Source organism: Falco naumanni, chromosome 9 (genome assembly GCF_017639655.2).
Source record: "Falco naumanni isolate bFalNau1 chromosome 9, bFalNau1.pat, whole genome shotgun sequence".
In the NCBI taxonomy this organism is placed as follows: domain Eukaryota; kingdom Metazoa; phylum Chordata; class Aves; order Falconiformes; family Falconidae; genus Falco; species Falco naumanni.
The window spans coordinates 31,074,286-31,090,675 of NC_054062.1; the positions used below are offsets into that span (position 1 = coordinate 31,074,286).

The 16,390-nt window shown below is 47.0% G+C and overlaps 1 protein-coding gene across 1 annotated transcript in view; it reads left to right on the plus strand.

The window, feature by feature from the left end:
- The first annotated feature begins 1,541 nt into the window (after nt 1–1,541).
- PRKG1 (protein kinase cGMP-dependent 1) overlaps nt 1,542–16,390 on the plus strand; it is a 504,212-nt gene continuing 489,363 nt past the window's right edge. The window contains exon 1 of the mRNA XM_040607240.1: nt 1,542–1,914. Coding sequence (XP_040463174.1) covers nt 1,649–1,914 — 266 coding nt within the window. The 5' untranslated portion in view covers nt 1,542–1,648. The remainder of the gene's footprint in view (nt 1,915–16,390) is intronic.

Genomic DNA, 16,390 nt, shown 5'->3' on the forward strand with positions numbered 1-16,390 from the left:
ACGATCGTTTCCTACACGAGATGGCGCTCTTTGCCTTTTAATAAAGCAAAATGTAGTTATTAATATTTTTTTAATTATCCCTCCCCAGCTCTTGCTCCCCCCTCAACTCTGCCTGACCCCTTGGCCCTAGAGATGCTCCTGGGCTGAGGATGGGAACCAGAAGCAGCTCTGACCCTGGAGGTTTCCAGCTACACATGAAAGGCTGGAGGAACAGATACAAGTGTGCAAAAACAGCCCACCACCTCTAACTCATTAAAAGAGAGGCTGCTAAGTGATTTTTCTACCTTAATTTAAGACTGCATTGAAACTGCCTTGACCTCCAAGCCCAGCTCAGGTGCTTTGCCCTGTCCCTGCCCTGCCGCAGCAGGCTTGTAAGCCCCAGACTCAGACTACAAGAGCTGACGGCTGCCCCAGGTCGGGGTGTAGACCCGGCAAGGGGCGTGGGGTGTTCCTGGGCTCCTTTGGGGTCCAAGGCTTGGCTGTGGGGCTGGCCCAGGCCCCACTTTTTGCCTGCAGTAAGGGGCTGCTGCCCTCCTTCCTGGAAGCAAGGGTGCTTTGGGAGGGAAATGTGATAGGGGAGCCGACAGTGCCCTTGGCCAGCCGATATTAAAAATTCATGTGCATGATGGGCTTTTCCAAATAAGTCCAGGAAGGGTGAGCTCCTGCCTCCTCAGAGCTGCTGGCAAATGCTCAGGCTGCCTGCCCTCCCCAGCCCCCAGTCAGCATCCCCCCAGGGGACCAGGTGCCACCAGGGCCCCAGTGTCTGTGTGCCTGGTGATGGGCTCTGCTTCCTCATGGCATGGGGTGCAGACTGCCCATGCAGGCTGGAGTCAGGAGTACCTGAACTGTGGGAAGTTGGGTGCTGGGGGTGGCTGGCATGTGGGATGTGAAGCACCCGGGGGAGGGTGGGGAACAGGGTGTCCTGGTTGGGAGGGATGCAGGTGCCCAAGAGGGATGGGAGAATGGGAAGGATGCTGGCTCCCAGCGGGGAGGTTCACGGGGTGTCCTAGCAGGGAAGAATTTAGGGTGGCACGTAGAGTGCCCCGGCAAGGACAGAGGTCTGGTACTCCAGGGATGAAGGATGGGATACCGAGGAGGGCATGATGAGGGGTAAGGCAGCAGCATGGGATGCGGGGTGACCCGAGGGGTGGGATGCTGAGCTCCCGGGAGGGAGGGCAGGGACGGGGCGGGGGACGGCTCCACGTAGCTCATTAGCAGCAGGCAATTTAATATTTATGAACTGCTCTTGTTTGAATCCCAAGTCTTCGGCTCCAGTTACAAGGAGCTGCGTCACCCTCCGATCACATGGTAATTGTTGCTATTTCCAGGATCCCAGCCTCGCAGAGTGCCACAAAAGCTCTTTCCCTTTTTCTTGTCTTTTTTTTTTCTTCCCCCTTTTCTTTTCTTTCTCTGTTTTGTATTCCCCCCGCCTTCTCCCAGTTTCCTGGCTGGCCGGCCGCTGGCGGAGCGCAGGGCAGCGTCGGGGATGCCGGGGCCGCTGCCCTGACCCGGGGCGGGCAGGAGCCGCCCCCCCCCCCTCCCCCCCCGCCCCTCTCCCGGGGAGCGGATCCGGCCGCCGCTCTCCATGAGAGCTGCCCGCCCCGACCCGGGACCGGCTCGGCGCTAGCGCCGGGGGGGCACCCCCAAAATGACCGAGCTGGAAGGGGACTTCACTAAGCTGCTGCTGCTGAAGGAGGAGCGGATCAAGGAGCTGGAGCGGCGCCTGGGGGAGAAGGACGAGGAGATCCAGGAGCTGCGCCGGCGGCTGCACAAATGCCAGTCGGTGCTGCCGGCCCCCAGCCCGCACATCGGGCCCCGCACCACCCGGGCGCAGGGCATCTCGGCCGAGCCGCAGACCTACCGCTCCTTCCACGACCTCCGCCAGGCTTTCCGCAAGTTCACCAAGGCCGAGAGGTAGGCACGGGCACCCCCCACGCAAAAGCCCTTCCCGAGTGGGGTGGCCGGGAGGGAGGGAGGAGGGTCATCGCACGCCCCCCCCGCATCGGGTCCCCGGAGAAGCGGCATCGATCGCGCCCGGGGGGGGCTGGAGGAAGCGCCGGGCGCATTAGGGGCTTTCAGCCGCCGGGAAGGAGCCCTGCGGGGGATCGGATAACCCATTACCGGCGGCCCGGCCCCCTTCCCCGCCGCGGCTCCGCTCCGGCCCCCTGGGGGGATGCTCGGCCGGCGGGGGGCTGGGAGGACCCTGCGGGGCGGGCGCTGGTGGTGCTGCTCCGGCGCCGGGAAAAGTTTGCAGCGGGGCCGGGAAGTTGTTCGCCCGCTGCCCGAGAGCCAGCCCGCCCGCCCCATCCCCGGGGCAGGTGCTGCCCACCCTTCCGACCCCCCTTTCCTGACCCCGTCCTCCCAAAATGCAAAGCCCACGCCTCTCCACTCGTGCGCTTTGCACCAGCGCTTTGTCTCCAGTTATCCCCCTGCGCCGGTGCGGGCACCCACGGAGGAGTTATTCGGGGAGGGAGGGGGCGTGGGGTCCGCTTCACTCAGCCTGGGATCCCGGGGGATTTCAGGTGCGTGACTCCCTTGCCTTAATACACCGTGTGAAAACGGGGGAGCGCGGTGCTGCTCCGCTCCCGGGGGGGCTGAGTGTGAGTGACGGGGAACTCGCTGTGGGAGCGCGGAAGTTCTGTGCGACTGCATCGCACGGGACCGGCCGTCACCCTCCCTCCAGCAGGAGCTGGCGCTCGCCAAGTAAGAGACCGTCTCGCTTCTTCTGTGCGTAGCGATCTATTCCAGCGAAATCACTCCTGACAATATTTCTTGCAGCCGAGTGTATTTGGGTGTGGATCCACATTGCTCCGGTCAGGTCAGTCTTCTCGCAACATGTATCTTGCCATCACCTGGACCAAAGCCCTGCCCTTTGTTAACGAGGCCATTACTCATTTAAAGATAAACGAGAAGCACTTGGCTTTAGGCACTTTTTAAAAATTATTCTTTTTCCTGGCTGTATGGGGTGATATAATAAAACAAACCACTGTGCCCAGGTATGTGTGCAACTGCCAGCCGCGCAAGCAGAGGGTGTCAGTTCATCCCTTGCCGAGTTTGTGCATCACTTCCCAACCCCTGCCTGAAGCAGAGGCCACGTATTATGGCCAGAGAAGAAATCCAGGTCCAACTTTTTCCTATGCTGTTATTTTCTTTTGAAGACTGGGATTGTCCTGCGCCTTGATTATCACAGGGGGAGGTGACAGCAACCAGGCACCTGTGGTAATGGCAGGGACCCCGTGTGTAATAACTCATTTAGAAGTTATTAAACCTGCTCATGGCTCTAGCAAGGTTTAGTCCTCACCTGAGACTTTCCCTGCTGTTCCCAGCTTGGGCTGGCAGGCCAGCACCAGAAAATGCTATGTCCATGTGATGTTGTGAAGGTTGCCCCATCCCGCATCATTCCCATCACCTAGAGATGTTGTTCCAGTGTGCAGGAAAAACTCTCAGTGCAGTCTGTGGGCATTTCCCATCGCCCTCTGGGCTGGCACTTCGTCCATACCTCAGCCTCGCTCATGGTAGCCATGACAATGGTAACCAAGCCTGTTTGGGATTGCTTTCAAGTTTTAATTACGGTCCACTTAATTCTTATCCCGTCTTGTTGCTGGAAGAGTGATGGGCAGCTGCACGGTGTACTGAACACCCTGCACCCGCAACCTGCCTTTCCCCCCCCCCCCTTTTTTCCCGCAAATTAGTACCCACCAGTGGGTTAAATAAATGTGTATTTTCATGGGCGGTGTCTCACGCGTTGATCCGTTCCAGGTTGCTGCTACAGTGTCCTGGGTGCTGGGGTTAAAGGGCTTTGCTGTAGTCAGCCTCTGCCAAGAGGATGACGATGTTTCCCAGTTTTCAATGCCAACCAGAGGCGTAAGTGGGTCTGTCTGGTGCCAGCTCCCTTTAGTGTCTCTGTGGGTTTCTCTGGCTTTTGCATCTAAAAACTGCTGACAGCATTTTGGCTAATTAATTTATGGGCTTAACTTTATACGTATGACAGTGTCCTGCCTGTGTTTTAGTGACAGCAGCTGATAGCATCGTCTAAACTGTTCATCCTACAAGACTTCAGGTCCCTGAGAGGTTGGAGAGGTACTAACCTCTTTTCTAAAATCCAGAGACAAATTGCATATCATGAAAACCCCTAGATGATGTTTAGATCTGTCTCTTTTGTGCGTTGATTTCAAATTAATGCCGATAGAAACCTTTTTATCCAGGTCTGGGATCAACCTTCAAGTGTTCTCATCTCTGGAGACAAACATATAGATATTGACAATGTAATTAATTGTATTTAGGGCAAGCTTGTCTGTAATATATACTGACATTTAAAATCCTCAAGAAGTTGAAACTAATAAACAGGATGATAGAAACTCAAAAAGGGTTAAATCCGTTCTGAAAGCAGAAAATAGTTTGTCTCTGGCAATATGTTGTGCCTCTTGTAATCCATCCTTGCAATGTGTAGCAGGGTCAAAGTTGTTAACACTTGCAAAGATCCAAAGGAAGGAGCTGTGAAAACAGAAAGGTATGGAAAGATGTGTTATCTTTTGTCTGGAAGTACATTTTTATGCTGTATTCCTTCTGATAAATTAATTGTATAGATTTTAATGGACGAAAGCATTGCTGTGTAGACACTCAGGTGTATAGAGTTATTCTGATATAAATCAGATTTTTTCTTTCAAAATAGTCAGGATGCTGCCACTTTCTGTCTGTTTTTCAAAATGTAATTCTTGTTTGTTGTTTCCTTGAGCTGTTCCTGCTAGTGGAGATTTGTGCTGAGGAAAGTGACATGCTTCTTGTAAATGATTCCTTAATTTATGTTTGTTCAGTGTTTTTAGTCACTTGTACATAAACCTGATAAGTGTTTTGGATCATACACAGACTCAGTGCTGTCTGATACAGCATCTGGCAGTTGCTTATTGCAATTTAAAGAAGGAAAAAAAATTGGTTTTTTTCTAGTGCGGTAAGAGCCGTCCGCAGCGTGACTGGATGATACAGCAAGTGAGGCACTTTGCTAATGCCTCGGAAAGCGGTTCCTAGGAAGTGATCCCCAGTTGCTAAGCAAAGGCTCTACCATGGCATGAGCACTGTAAATGATAAATGATGCAAAAAGTAAATGCCGAGGTGTACTCTAAGCACTTGGCTAGGACTAACCGTCAGATAAGGACCAGGAAGATTTTTAAAACTGACCCATTCCTGTGGCAAGGTTCTTTTTGAAAAACTGAGGAGTGCTAATCTGTGGGTTTTCAGCATCCAAAGATGCTTCGTGCCACATGAATGATAGACATGAGCCATAATCTCCATCTTTTAAATCATCCTCTTGGTAAATTCCAGCAACTGTGCTCTTTAATTCAGAGGTGCAATATCTAATTCCAGCTTAATCCTGCTTATTGGGGCGCTGACAAGCTTTATTCAAAACAGGGTGTTGCTAAATTACTTTGAAAACTGTTAAATGTTTTGAAGTAGCGACTAAGTCCTTGCTGGTATTAATGTGCCAGAGCCACAACTAGAAGGCAATCACAGCCATACAATCAATTATGCTTTATGTGTGTGATTATATCCTCAACTTTGCAAATCTCATTTGGACCATCCTGTCTTTGTGTTTTTCCACATCAGCTTGTATCTGGCACAGTGCTATAGGGTCAGTATCAGCATCATTTCAGAGAAGTGATAAGTTTCCCCACCCGGTTCCCAATAACTTACCCATCCTTCCTCACTGCACCAGCTAACTTTGTCTGCAACTTTTTAATGGGGTTTCCCCAATTCTTACTTTATTTTGGGAAGTGTTTGCCACAAGATGGCAGTGGGGTCTAACATTTAAGATGAGGTATTGGGGTGTACTGTGGTTTCGGCTTCACAGCCATAGTCTAGTCCTCCTGCAGGAGGTTTTGCAATGAAATCCTGATGTGGATCTATCATTTCCCCCCCTTCCACCTTCTCTGAGGTGTTGGGGGATGCTTTGCTGAGATCGTGTGTTCATCCATAGTGTTTAAACTCAGTGTAAAGGGCTTTGGGTGGTCTATGCGGTACTGTGGATGGAGGATTAGAGCAGATACTCTCAACTTTCTATGGGTCCTGGCTCCAATGCTTGCAATAAGCTGGTGTTGGATGATGGCTGTGGCAGAATCAACCTGTCTTGTGACTGCTGAAGTTATGTTTCAGGTACCACTCAGGCCGACACAGACCACACAAGTAGTGAAACCTGGGCAATCTGGGAGGTCTGTAGTCCAAAACTGAAGGCAAGGTCATCTTCAAAGCTAGACTGGGCTGTTTGGGTTGCTCCAGCCTAAAGCAAAGGGATGTCCTTGCACAACTCTGTGTTTCTCCATCACTTCTCCCCCCCCACCCTCCCCCAACACAGTTTTGGCTTACAGCTTGCCCATTGTGGCCATCTCTACCAACCCTGGAGCTAGTCTGTTGATGGCTTCACCCATCCTCCAGCCACCCTGAGCCTGGCAAGAGAGAGTTTCTCCCTCCCTGGGGTGGCTGGGTCTATGTTCTTCCTCCTCCAGCCCTCTTTCTGGGAACTCTGCTCCCAGCCGGGCGGCTGAGTTGTGTTAATTTAGACATGATCTCATCATCTGCCAGCCGCTAAAGCAATATCGATCCTGCATTCAGCGTCCATGTGAAAAACAACCCAACTGCTTCCCCAGTACCTGTAACCACCATCCCTCGAGGCCCTCAGAGGCTGGAAAATGCTCATTTGCCTTACTTTTTGACTACTGGGGAGCAAATGTGTAACCTGCTGCAAATGTGTAATGCTTCAGTCCTGTTAAGGACAGTCTTTAAGCTAAGGATAGGACAGTTTGGGACCACAGCTTATCTAATATTTGATATCACTGAGCAGCTATGGCTTAAATAGTTTAAACAGGCAGATTTTGCTGTCTCTTGAGTCTTCTGTGTGTCTGCTATTTCTCTTTAGCAGTATCTTTGTAAGAATTGGCATCACTTTTTCCAAAACTCAGAGGAGGGGTGTGGGGGACAGCAGTAATTTTGATGTTAATTACTAACATAAAAAATGCCTTTCTTCCCTCATTTAGCCATCACCAATCCACTCCCATCTGCTCCCAGCATGCTGCGACAGTGCATTCCTTGGATGCTTCATCCCTGGGTGATTGACACTGAAGATCACAAGGATTTTATTAGATTCAGTTATATCAGCATAGGAAGAATTAATTCTGCTCTCGTTGCTGGTAGTGTCGGTAGCGTGTCACTGGCCCAGAGAGGAAAACATGAAGGAGGGGAGATTGACCAGGTGTTATTTAACTTTGGGGAGAGCTGGAAAGTCTTGCAAAGGGAGCAATTGAAATGGGAGCCAGACTTTTTGCTTGGTCAATCTCTTCTCTAGTTATTTGGATGGTGCAACTTGTCTGTGGCATGGAGCAGTGAAGGATATTGAGCGAAGTCTGGAGACAAGCGGATTGTTGCACACCGTAGGAAGAGGTATGGCAAAGGTCATCGGGTCCCTCGGGAGTTCTGAGGTCAGTAAAATAAGTGGAAGGATTTTAGAGAGAGAGAGAGAGAAACAAATGTTTATGGTTAATCAATTGAAACCATTTCCCTTCTTTTAATTTTTAATGGGTTGTAGTTACTGCTCCCCCCCTCCCTGGGCATTGCTTGCTTTTCGCTCACGGGAAACTTGAAAAGTGAGATGCAATGCAGGGAAATCACATTCCCAAAGGGCATCAGATGGCACCTCTCTGCTGGGTATGGCTGGGCGTCCGTCTGTCCGTCACCGGCAGCCCTGGCGACCGATACCACCTTTTCTATTATATCCGTTCGGCACTTCCTCATGGGTAGAATGGCACCATCGCTACAGTGGCACATCAAAAGCAGTTAAATTCCACCTCCTGCAAAAATAATATGAAACATATTTATTTATACATAAATACATGAAATTTTAAAAACTTAGATTATTTGATATGGTCCCTGGCCCTTATGAAAAGGGATGAGCAAGAAGGCAGAACTAAAAATTTTCCAGGTGGTTTTTAATGAAAACTTGAAATATTTGGCTTCACTATTTATTGCTTGGTTTTGCACTGTGGAAAGCCTACACCCCTGTGACACAACATCCCAAACTTGACTGTCACCATCATGGCTGGCAGCTCGTGCATCACCTGCAGGGTCTCAGCACCCTCATATTGACACTGCGCTGTGCAGGGGGTGACTACGTTATCTCCAGGGGCAGGATCAGGCTCAGGATGGGCAGGGGATGAGCTGCTGCTGCCCATCCCTGCCTGACGCAGAGTTGTTCCCAGCGGCGTCATTGCAAATTCTTCCTTCTGCCTATTTTTAAATGCCTCAAGTCATGAGGCTTTTGGTGCCTCCCTTGGGGGACTAAACCACAGGCAGACAGATTTTCAGGCAGCTGCCAGATTACTGTATAACCCACCTTCCGCTTGCCCAGAGCTTGCCTGCTTTGGTTATGAATCCCTGACAGTGTGATTACATATAAGCTTTAAACTTATAGCTGCACTCCCAGGCAACGTCATGATAAACTGCTTTTTTCTCTCAGATCTTTTATATGAGTTCATTTTAAAAATGTACAAAAGGGGGACGGAATCTAGCAAACACGTTGTGTTATTTTTCTGTGGCAGCTTGTCGACGTCACTTGGTTTGGAGAAGAAGGGTCCTGTGTCTCACTTGCTGTTGCATTTTTAACAGCAGCACATAGATATAGGCATATAAGGTATTATAAGCTGCTTGGCCACAGTTGCTCTTTATTTGGCATTTTTTTAGTCACACAAGTGTCATTTCTGTCAGAACTGTACCAGGGAAAAGGTAATTCTCTAGCAAAAATCCCCCAGATGGTGAAGTGTATCAAAGTAAAATGAGATAGAAAGGACTAAAATAAGACTGCGAGTCCCTCTTTGCAACTTTACTAACAAGAAACTTCAGAGGAAAAAGCCTTCCCAAGATATCCACTTGGTTGCCTGCAGATTTGATGCAGGTCCTGGAAAACATCTAACAGAGCTTGGCAAGGGGCTTATTAAAGAGCTTTACCCTCTGCTGTGACCTCCTGGCTGGAAAAGATGAGGACTGCTTTTTTTTATAGGGGTTTTTCTACATTTTGCCAGGGATGTTCTTTGAGCATATTTGTTCCATTGGTAATAAAACTCTGTAGTCACAAATGAAGCATGTGTGCATGAAGGAGAGGCTAAAAAAGCTGGAGGGAGGGAGGCTGACCTCAGGACTGTGAGTGTGGTAGTAGGAACTAGGATGCTCCGGACCGAACTGTGGGGATCTGCAAACACAAATGGTGATGCTTATCTATTCCGATCAAATTTGCATTTTGGGCAAAGCCCAAGCTTTGAGCAAATCACTACAAGTGAGGGGGAACAACCTCTACAGTAGCGCAATCAAGTATCTTGGCTGTGTCCAGTGGGGTCTTGAGAGGTGGAAGGGTCAGGTGGTGATCATGTACCTGAGTGAGAAAGGGACTTTCTGAGTCAGCACCCAACTCTGTCCTGCCGATGCCATGGCTTGTGGGCGCTCTGTCCTCAGGGACTGCCCAGCTCACCTGGACATGGCGGCCCTGAGCAACCAGCTGTAGCTGCAATGCTGGTTGTGCTGGGAACAGGCCAGAGACCCTCCACACTACATCTTCCAGGGCTTTCTGAGATGCCGGTGGCTTAGTGCTCCCAAGTGACGAGCTCTTTGAAGTCAAATCTGCCAGCAAGGTGGCTGTGGTTGTACCCAGACCTCATGGCAAGAAGATCAACCAAAGCTCTGGCAGTTTAGGGGAGCAGAGATGCCATGAAGCGAGGGAGGGACAATCCTGGATTCGGTGCAGGTTCAAGTGACAACCTGGCAAGTCTATGACCAGAGCTACATCTGCTCTCCCCCAGTAACCTCCCACTCTGCTGCCTCCACCAGCTTCAGTTTTGATTGCTGCTTGATGCTTAGATTAATGAGATCTGCTTTGTTATCAAATGGCTTCCTCTCAGGTAGAAATTTGAATAAAAACCCTAAAAACTTGTGTCAATGGAAAATGTTTCACTGTAGCATGAAGAAACTGATTTAAGCAATGTCAGGCTAAATAAAACTGCTCATTTGAATCCTCTCTGCTGTTGAGCCTAGCTGATACCCATTTGTTTGGGGGTGGGGTGGAACTTTTGCAATGCATTCCAGTGCATTTGATTGCAGTGTAATGGAGCAGGTATAGCTTTTCATTTAGCTTAAATGTCAATTAGAACAGGAAATTACATGTAGTCCTAAAATACAGCTGATGGCTTTCCTGAAAGACTATGAGCTGTGAAGGACACACTGAAGCAGCTTCGTGTTGTGTTTCTCCTCCCAAGAGATGCTGCTGTATCTCTGAAGAGTGAGGGTCCATTAAAATTGTCCATTAAAGATGTGAGGAGCATTGTATACTGTTACATACGCCGGAGAAGGACTGCCTGCTCTCTCTAGGGCTTGGAAACCTTTCTGTGTTTTACAGGGAGAATATATCAGGTGGAGCTTTATAGAGGTGTGTTATGGATAGCACATACAGGTACAGCAGCAGGTACATGTGATATTAAAGTCTTCCTGACCTGCAGTGATGTACAATTTGGGTTAAAGATGGTAGAAAAATAAAAGGTGAAGATATAACTAAGCATAAAGAAAGTCTTGTCTCCGGTTTGACTTGAATTGGTTTCATTTTGTGCTCCTTTGACTTTCTTGGTGCATTCATGATTTGGAGATTTTTTGGTATGTAGAATGGGGTAAAAACATAAACCTGTGATGTCCTTATAGCAGTAAATTAATTACAAGCTGGTTGTGTGACTTTAAGATTCAAACAGCATACAGACCCATTGGTAGAAAACAAAGTATTAATTAACATAAAAGGCCCAAAAGGCAACTATACAAGTGGGAAACAGGTTCAGGACATCAGTATCTTAATATTTGGGTTTTCTGGCATATGGTTTGCAGGAATGGAGTACAGGGTGAGGCTGTGATTGATTCCAGTGAGTGCAACAGGATGGGAATTTTGAGTTATTTTTATTTTCATTTTGCTTTTTGTTGGAAGTTTCTATAAAATCCTCCAAGATAAAAATCACCACCAGGATTTTTAATACCAGTCAATGTATAAAATCTGTTTAAATAAAATAAAATTCCGTTGAGTTTTTTGTAATAAGGAATCAGGTCCTGAATCTTGTAATGCTACTTTATACATTTGCATGCAATATTGTCAGTGTTTAATTTCTTTAAACTCTTTGAATGCTTCATATGCTGAGGATTGGCCCAAGAGCCATGCTTTGTATTATTTATCCTGTGATGTATGAAAGTGGAAAGGATAACTAGGGATAATTTCTTGAGAAGCTAATGTGCTGAGATCCCAAAATATTCCCAAATTCTCTGAGTGGCTTAACACATGTGCCAAAATTTGGGTGTATGGTGGATGTCTTTGGTGTAATCGTTATGCCAAAACATGACCTTAAGAACTGGAATAGGTGGGTGTAGCAGGAAGGATCCCTTAAGAAATGCATCCTGAAGGGTGGCTGCCAGCTGGGCTGCTTTTAATGGTTTGAAGGAGTGTCAGAAGTGACAGTGGTGCAGAGAAAGATGTGAGGAGAGATAATTGCTTTGAGTAAGGCTGGTGGGGAGCTGCTAGACTTACTTAAACATTTATCTAAAAAACCCCAAAACCTAGAAGGTAAACACATCAAATGTCCCCTCTTTCAAAAGTCCATGGTTTTCTTGAAAGTCAAAAGAAAATAAATCTGTGTGCTGGAAAGGCTCTTGTGGAAATACAGCAAGCACAGAAAAGTTAGATTTGAAGTAGTTTGGAAAGGGGCACTGTGAAAAGCTGTGATGGAGCAAACAGCTCTTGAGAGGCTTGGGTGGGTAACTGCTTTATAAAATTGCTCTGCAATTACTAGGGGGCAGTTTTTTCCAATGTCTATAGGAACATGCCCAGGACTTTGGGGCTGTGATGGACTTGGTGGTAAGAAAACCTCTTATTTTTGCATTCGGAGGGAAGCAGCTCCCAGCTGGGCTGGGATCCTTACTGCAGTCGCCAGCAGAAGGAAATGCAGGCTGCAGTGTGGAAGAGAGTAGTTTTGGTAAAATAACTGGAAAGTTGCTTTAGTCCGGCAGACACGGGGGAAATGCGGGCAGTAACAAGGCTGTGTCTCCAACAGTACTCCAAGGCATTTTCGCTTTTATCTCCCAGCACTTATCACTGGAGGGCAGTGGTGTCTGAGAAGATGACTGAAAGAAAAAACCTGCAGATAAAGAATAGAATATGGCATAGCTCCTGGGTGACACTGAGCATCTAATTGAGAATTAGAGTGAGAATTTTATTATTTAAGGGTGTTTCCTTGTCTTGCATTACCTTAAAGTCACGTCTCATAGCTGGGTGATGTTGTGTATGTTGTTCCTGTCCCTGTCACAACAGCACCACGCAACGCAGTGCTGACCACATCAACGATGCCATGAAGGATGGGTAGCAGCACACCCCTCTGCCTCTGTTTCCCTGCCTGCACACCCAAGAGGGCTCATGTGGCCCATCCATGTGAAAATAAGAACAAATGATTTGTTAAATGTGTGTAACTTGGGTGGAAAGCGGTAAGTGTGGGCAAGTGGGATGAGCTCACCTTGAACCATATTTTGGCATCCAGAAATGAGGGATGTCTCCAACTCACCTACATCATTTACTGAAAGTTTCTGGGTGCAGCCTTGAAGTTGTCCAGACCAGGGGCCATCCAGGTATGAAGAAAGTAGAGACAACCGGGATATTGCAGTTCAGCAGCTTCATCTCTGTGTGTAAAATCTGGGCTTGTTCACTGCAATAAAGGGAGAAGATGCTATTTTGGGGTAATTTGGGGTGCATTCAGCATGGATTCTATTTACAGGCTTAATCTCTCCAGTGTGCAGCAGGCACTGGGATGCTTTGTGTTGCTGCAGGCTCTTTTAAACCTTACAGTGCAGGTGAAATAAGCTGGGATAACTGCAACCTTGACATTCAGAAACCACGGTCACAAATGCCTCCTCACCGGACGGTGCAGCTCTGCAGGGGCAGAGGGAGCATGGAAATCACGTGCTGCACAGCCCTGGCTTGTTTCTGTTGTCTCCCTGCACAACGGTTTCCCCCCTTCTTTCTGCAAATCCTCTCCTATTCTGCTCGCATGGAGGTGGTCCCTGGAGAGCTACAAGATGATGGAGTCTCCACCACTGACAGCTCCACCAGTGTCATAGAGAAGGTCCCATAAGATGCATGAAGAGCAGTATTCGTGTGCTGTCGCAGACAACAGCTTGACCATTTTTAGATGAGCGTCAGAGGGCAATGAGTGGGGTTTTTTTATTAACAGAGAACAGAATTAGAGCTGAGGCAAGAGTGATGGTTTGGCTTTCTCTGTAGGGGGCTGAGCTCTGGACAGCTGAGCACAGCAAACTTGATACACCTGTACTTTGGGCACGCTGCTTGCTGGGTGTGGCTTAGCCTCTGCTTGGAAAAATAATGAGCTATCTCAGCAAGGCAGAACCAAAATCAGTCTCACTTTTGGCTAGAGTCAAAACTCAAAAGGCTTGCTTTGCTGATTCAAGTGAAATCTATGGGGAGACAAGCATCACGATACTTGAACAAGAACTTATGTGCAGATGGCTGGTCATAAAATGTGTATTTGAAAACAACTTAACGGTAGTGTATTTTCCTCCCCTCCCCCCTTTTGTTATTCTCCCATTGTCTTTTATTAAGAAAGTAGAAATCATCTTATAATTATCCAAAGACAATTTTAGATTTGCCTTAAAAAAAAAAAAGACTGTTTTCCTATTCTTCAAACATCACATTACTTTGGAAGACCAAGAAAAAAAATCTTGGACTTTCAGGGAAAAAAAAAAAAAAAGAAAAAGAAAAAGTTGACTTTAATTTGATTTTTCTGTAAAAATAATACTGGGCAAGATTTAACTAGAGGAGCGCATCCTGTAGACACAAGCAGTTTCCAGCATGCTTGTCTCAATTCATGTTCCTTTCAAGACCAGAACTGGGCATCAAGTAGTAGTGTGAGATCTTTCCTTTGCCAATGTGTATTGGTTTCTTTTGCAATTTGATCACTGACAGAATTAAGTTGTTTAAAGATAACTGGATAGTTATCACCTCAAAATAAGTATCTCCTGTTTTAAGTGTCTTACCTGGGTCTTAGTATTTACCTGGCAGAAATGCCTTTTCCTTTGCTGTGGCATTCAGCTACTAGCGAGGAGCCGCAGCTGTGCAGAGCAGGAGAGCCCTTCTTTGCAACGTGATATTTGATCCCAGCTACTGTAACCTACAATTAAGGAATTTTATTCCCAAGTCTGTACTGGAGCTCCTGAAAAAGCCCACAGGAATAATGAGCTTTCTGCTGGGTTTGACTTGCCCACTTACTTACCTGTTACCTTTCATGCAGCTTGAATAGCCCTTAAGTTGTCAAAATCAATTCTCTAGCAATGGGTTTTCTCTGCGTAGGTTCTGTATTTACTGTGTAGCTGGGGGCAAATGGTGTAAAAAATATTTTTTTTTTTTTTTTAATTCAGCGTAACAGTATTAATATTGTGATGCTAAATGCAGGCAGTCTTGGTGGTGATACACATTTTGTTCTATTGGAGACAAGGGACAAACCTTGAGCTTGAAGAAATGAGAAGTCTGAGCATGGCAGATAGCAACTAACCAGGACTCAATGTGGTGTAGAAAAGAAGACTTAAGCTCAGTGAAAGTGGGGAAAAAACACACTTTATGATGCTGGGGTAATTATGTTTGCTTAACCAGGTATGATTTATGTGAATGTTTCCACTGCAATGAGGAACAGGATGAAAGATGCTACAGTCCTGGAGAAAATTGCTTATTCTTTTTTGCTGCAACTACTTTTAGACCATTTAATTTAGCTTTGCAAACAGCAAAAACTCTGGTAAGTGCAATAGTACCAGATTACAGCAGATCTCCAAATCCATAAAAAGGACTTCCCAAGAGGATGGGTGTAAAGACAGAGCTGTAGAGCTTGTTCAGAGGGAAAGCAGCAGCACTAGTGGAGCACAGCAGCAATGCACGTGGGTAATGGAAGAGAATGGGGAATAAATGCACGTAGAGTGATTGGATTCATTATGGTGAGTATAAATAATGGTATATTCATATGGGGAGGGGCTTGATGACAGTAAATAGGCAAGATTACTTGTTTCTTTTAGTGAATGGGAAAGCATCAGCTTATTAAAAAATAACTTGTTAGTGTCAGCAAAGGAATTGAAACAAGGATGAGGCCCAGGGCGTAAATATGGACAAATAGTGGCTGTTGATGCAGCACAAGACAACACCATTTCCATTTCAGATGAAATCTTCCATTTCACTTGGTGATATGATGGATGGATGGGGAAGCGGCACTCAGCTGGAGGCTGGTATTTAGCTGGGGGCACAGTGAGGTTTAGATTTACCCTTTTCACAAAGTCTTGTTGGGGGTTCTGATGCCATTTAAGCCTGAATGAAGGGGAAAAAAAATCCCAAGATCAGCTCGTATAGGGAAAATTTTCATAGAACAATGCTAAAGGTTTGAGGGTGTTTTTTTATCAGTAGGTTTGAAAGTGCTTTCCTTTGGCAGCGAGACTCTTTGCCCCCATTTTGCAGATGGGGAACATGAATAACTTACTCAGGGTGAGTGTACTGGCTAGTAGCAGGGTCAGGAGAAGACCTAAGGTATCAACCACACTTATGGCCATTGCTTAAAAATGGAGCATTCCCCCCATCTGGGAAAGTGGCATTTGCTGCATCTTGCCTCTTTTTTGTGTTTCCTTCTGCTAGTGACAGTGCAGTGAGTGGGCTTGCACAGTAACCTTAAAATCACCATCTGTTTCAGATCTTTCAAAAGTAATTTCTGATGCTCTGTTCTTCTTGGGTTTGGGCACCCATGAAGCAACATCTATTCATGTATAAGCCCAGGAGAAAGGCTCCAGCTTGCTGTCTGGGCTCTGCGGAGGCGAGATGCATAGCCTGTCACAGCTTACACCCCGGCACAGCAAGGAGTCGCTGCTTCGGGGAGCAGGTTGTGTGAACACTTGGGTAGACGATACACTGTCCGCCTTCTCAGCAACTTTATTTCTGTCTTAAGCTGCCTCTGTAGCTCAAATAAGGACTATTTGGAAAAAAAAATATCAAAGCAGCATAAAAGTTTTGTTTCCCGCTTCCCTCCCACAACTGATTTTTCATGCTACTTTACGAAATCTGTGTCAAGGTAAAGGGTAAAATCTGTATGTTCCCTTTCATTGCATAATATATGGCTGAGGCTTTAACATGGTGATTTGGCACTCAGGCTCTCCCTGCCAATAGCATGTTTCTTGCTTTGATTGCAGTTTTATTATCAGATGCCTGATTGAGGGAAAGGACTGGATTGCCTTTTTGGAAACACAGACCAGAGCAATCGGTCTCCCTTGCAGAAACCCTGACATTTTGCATATTCCC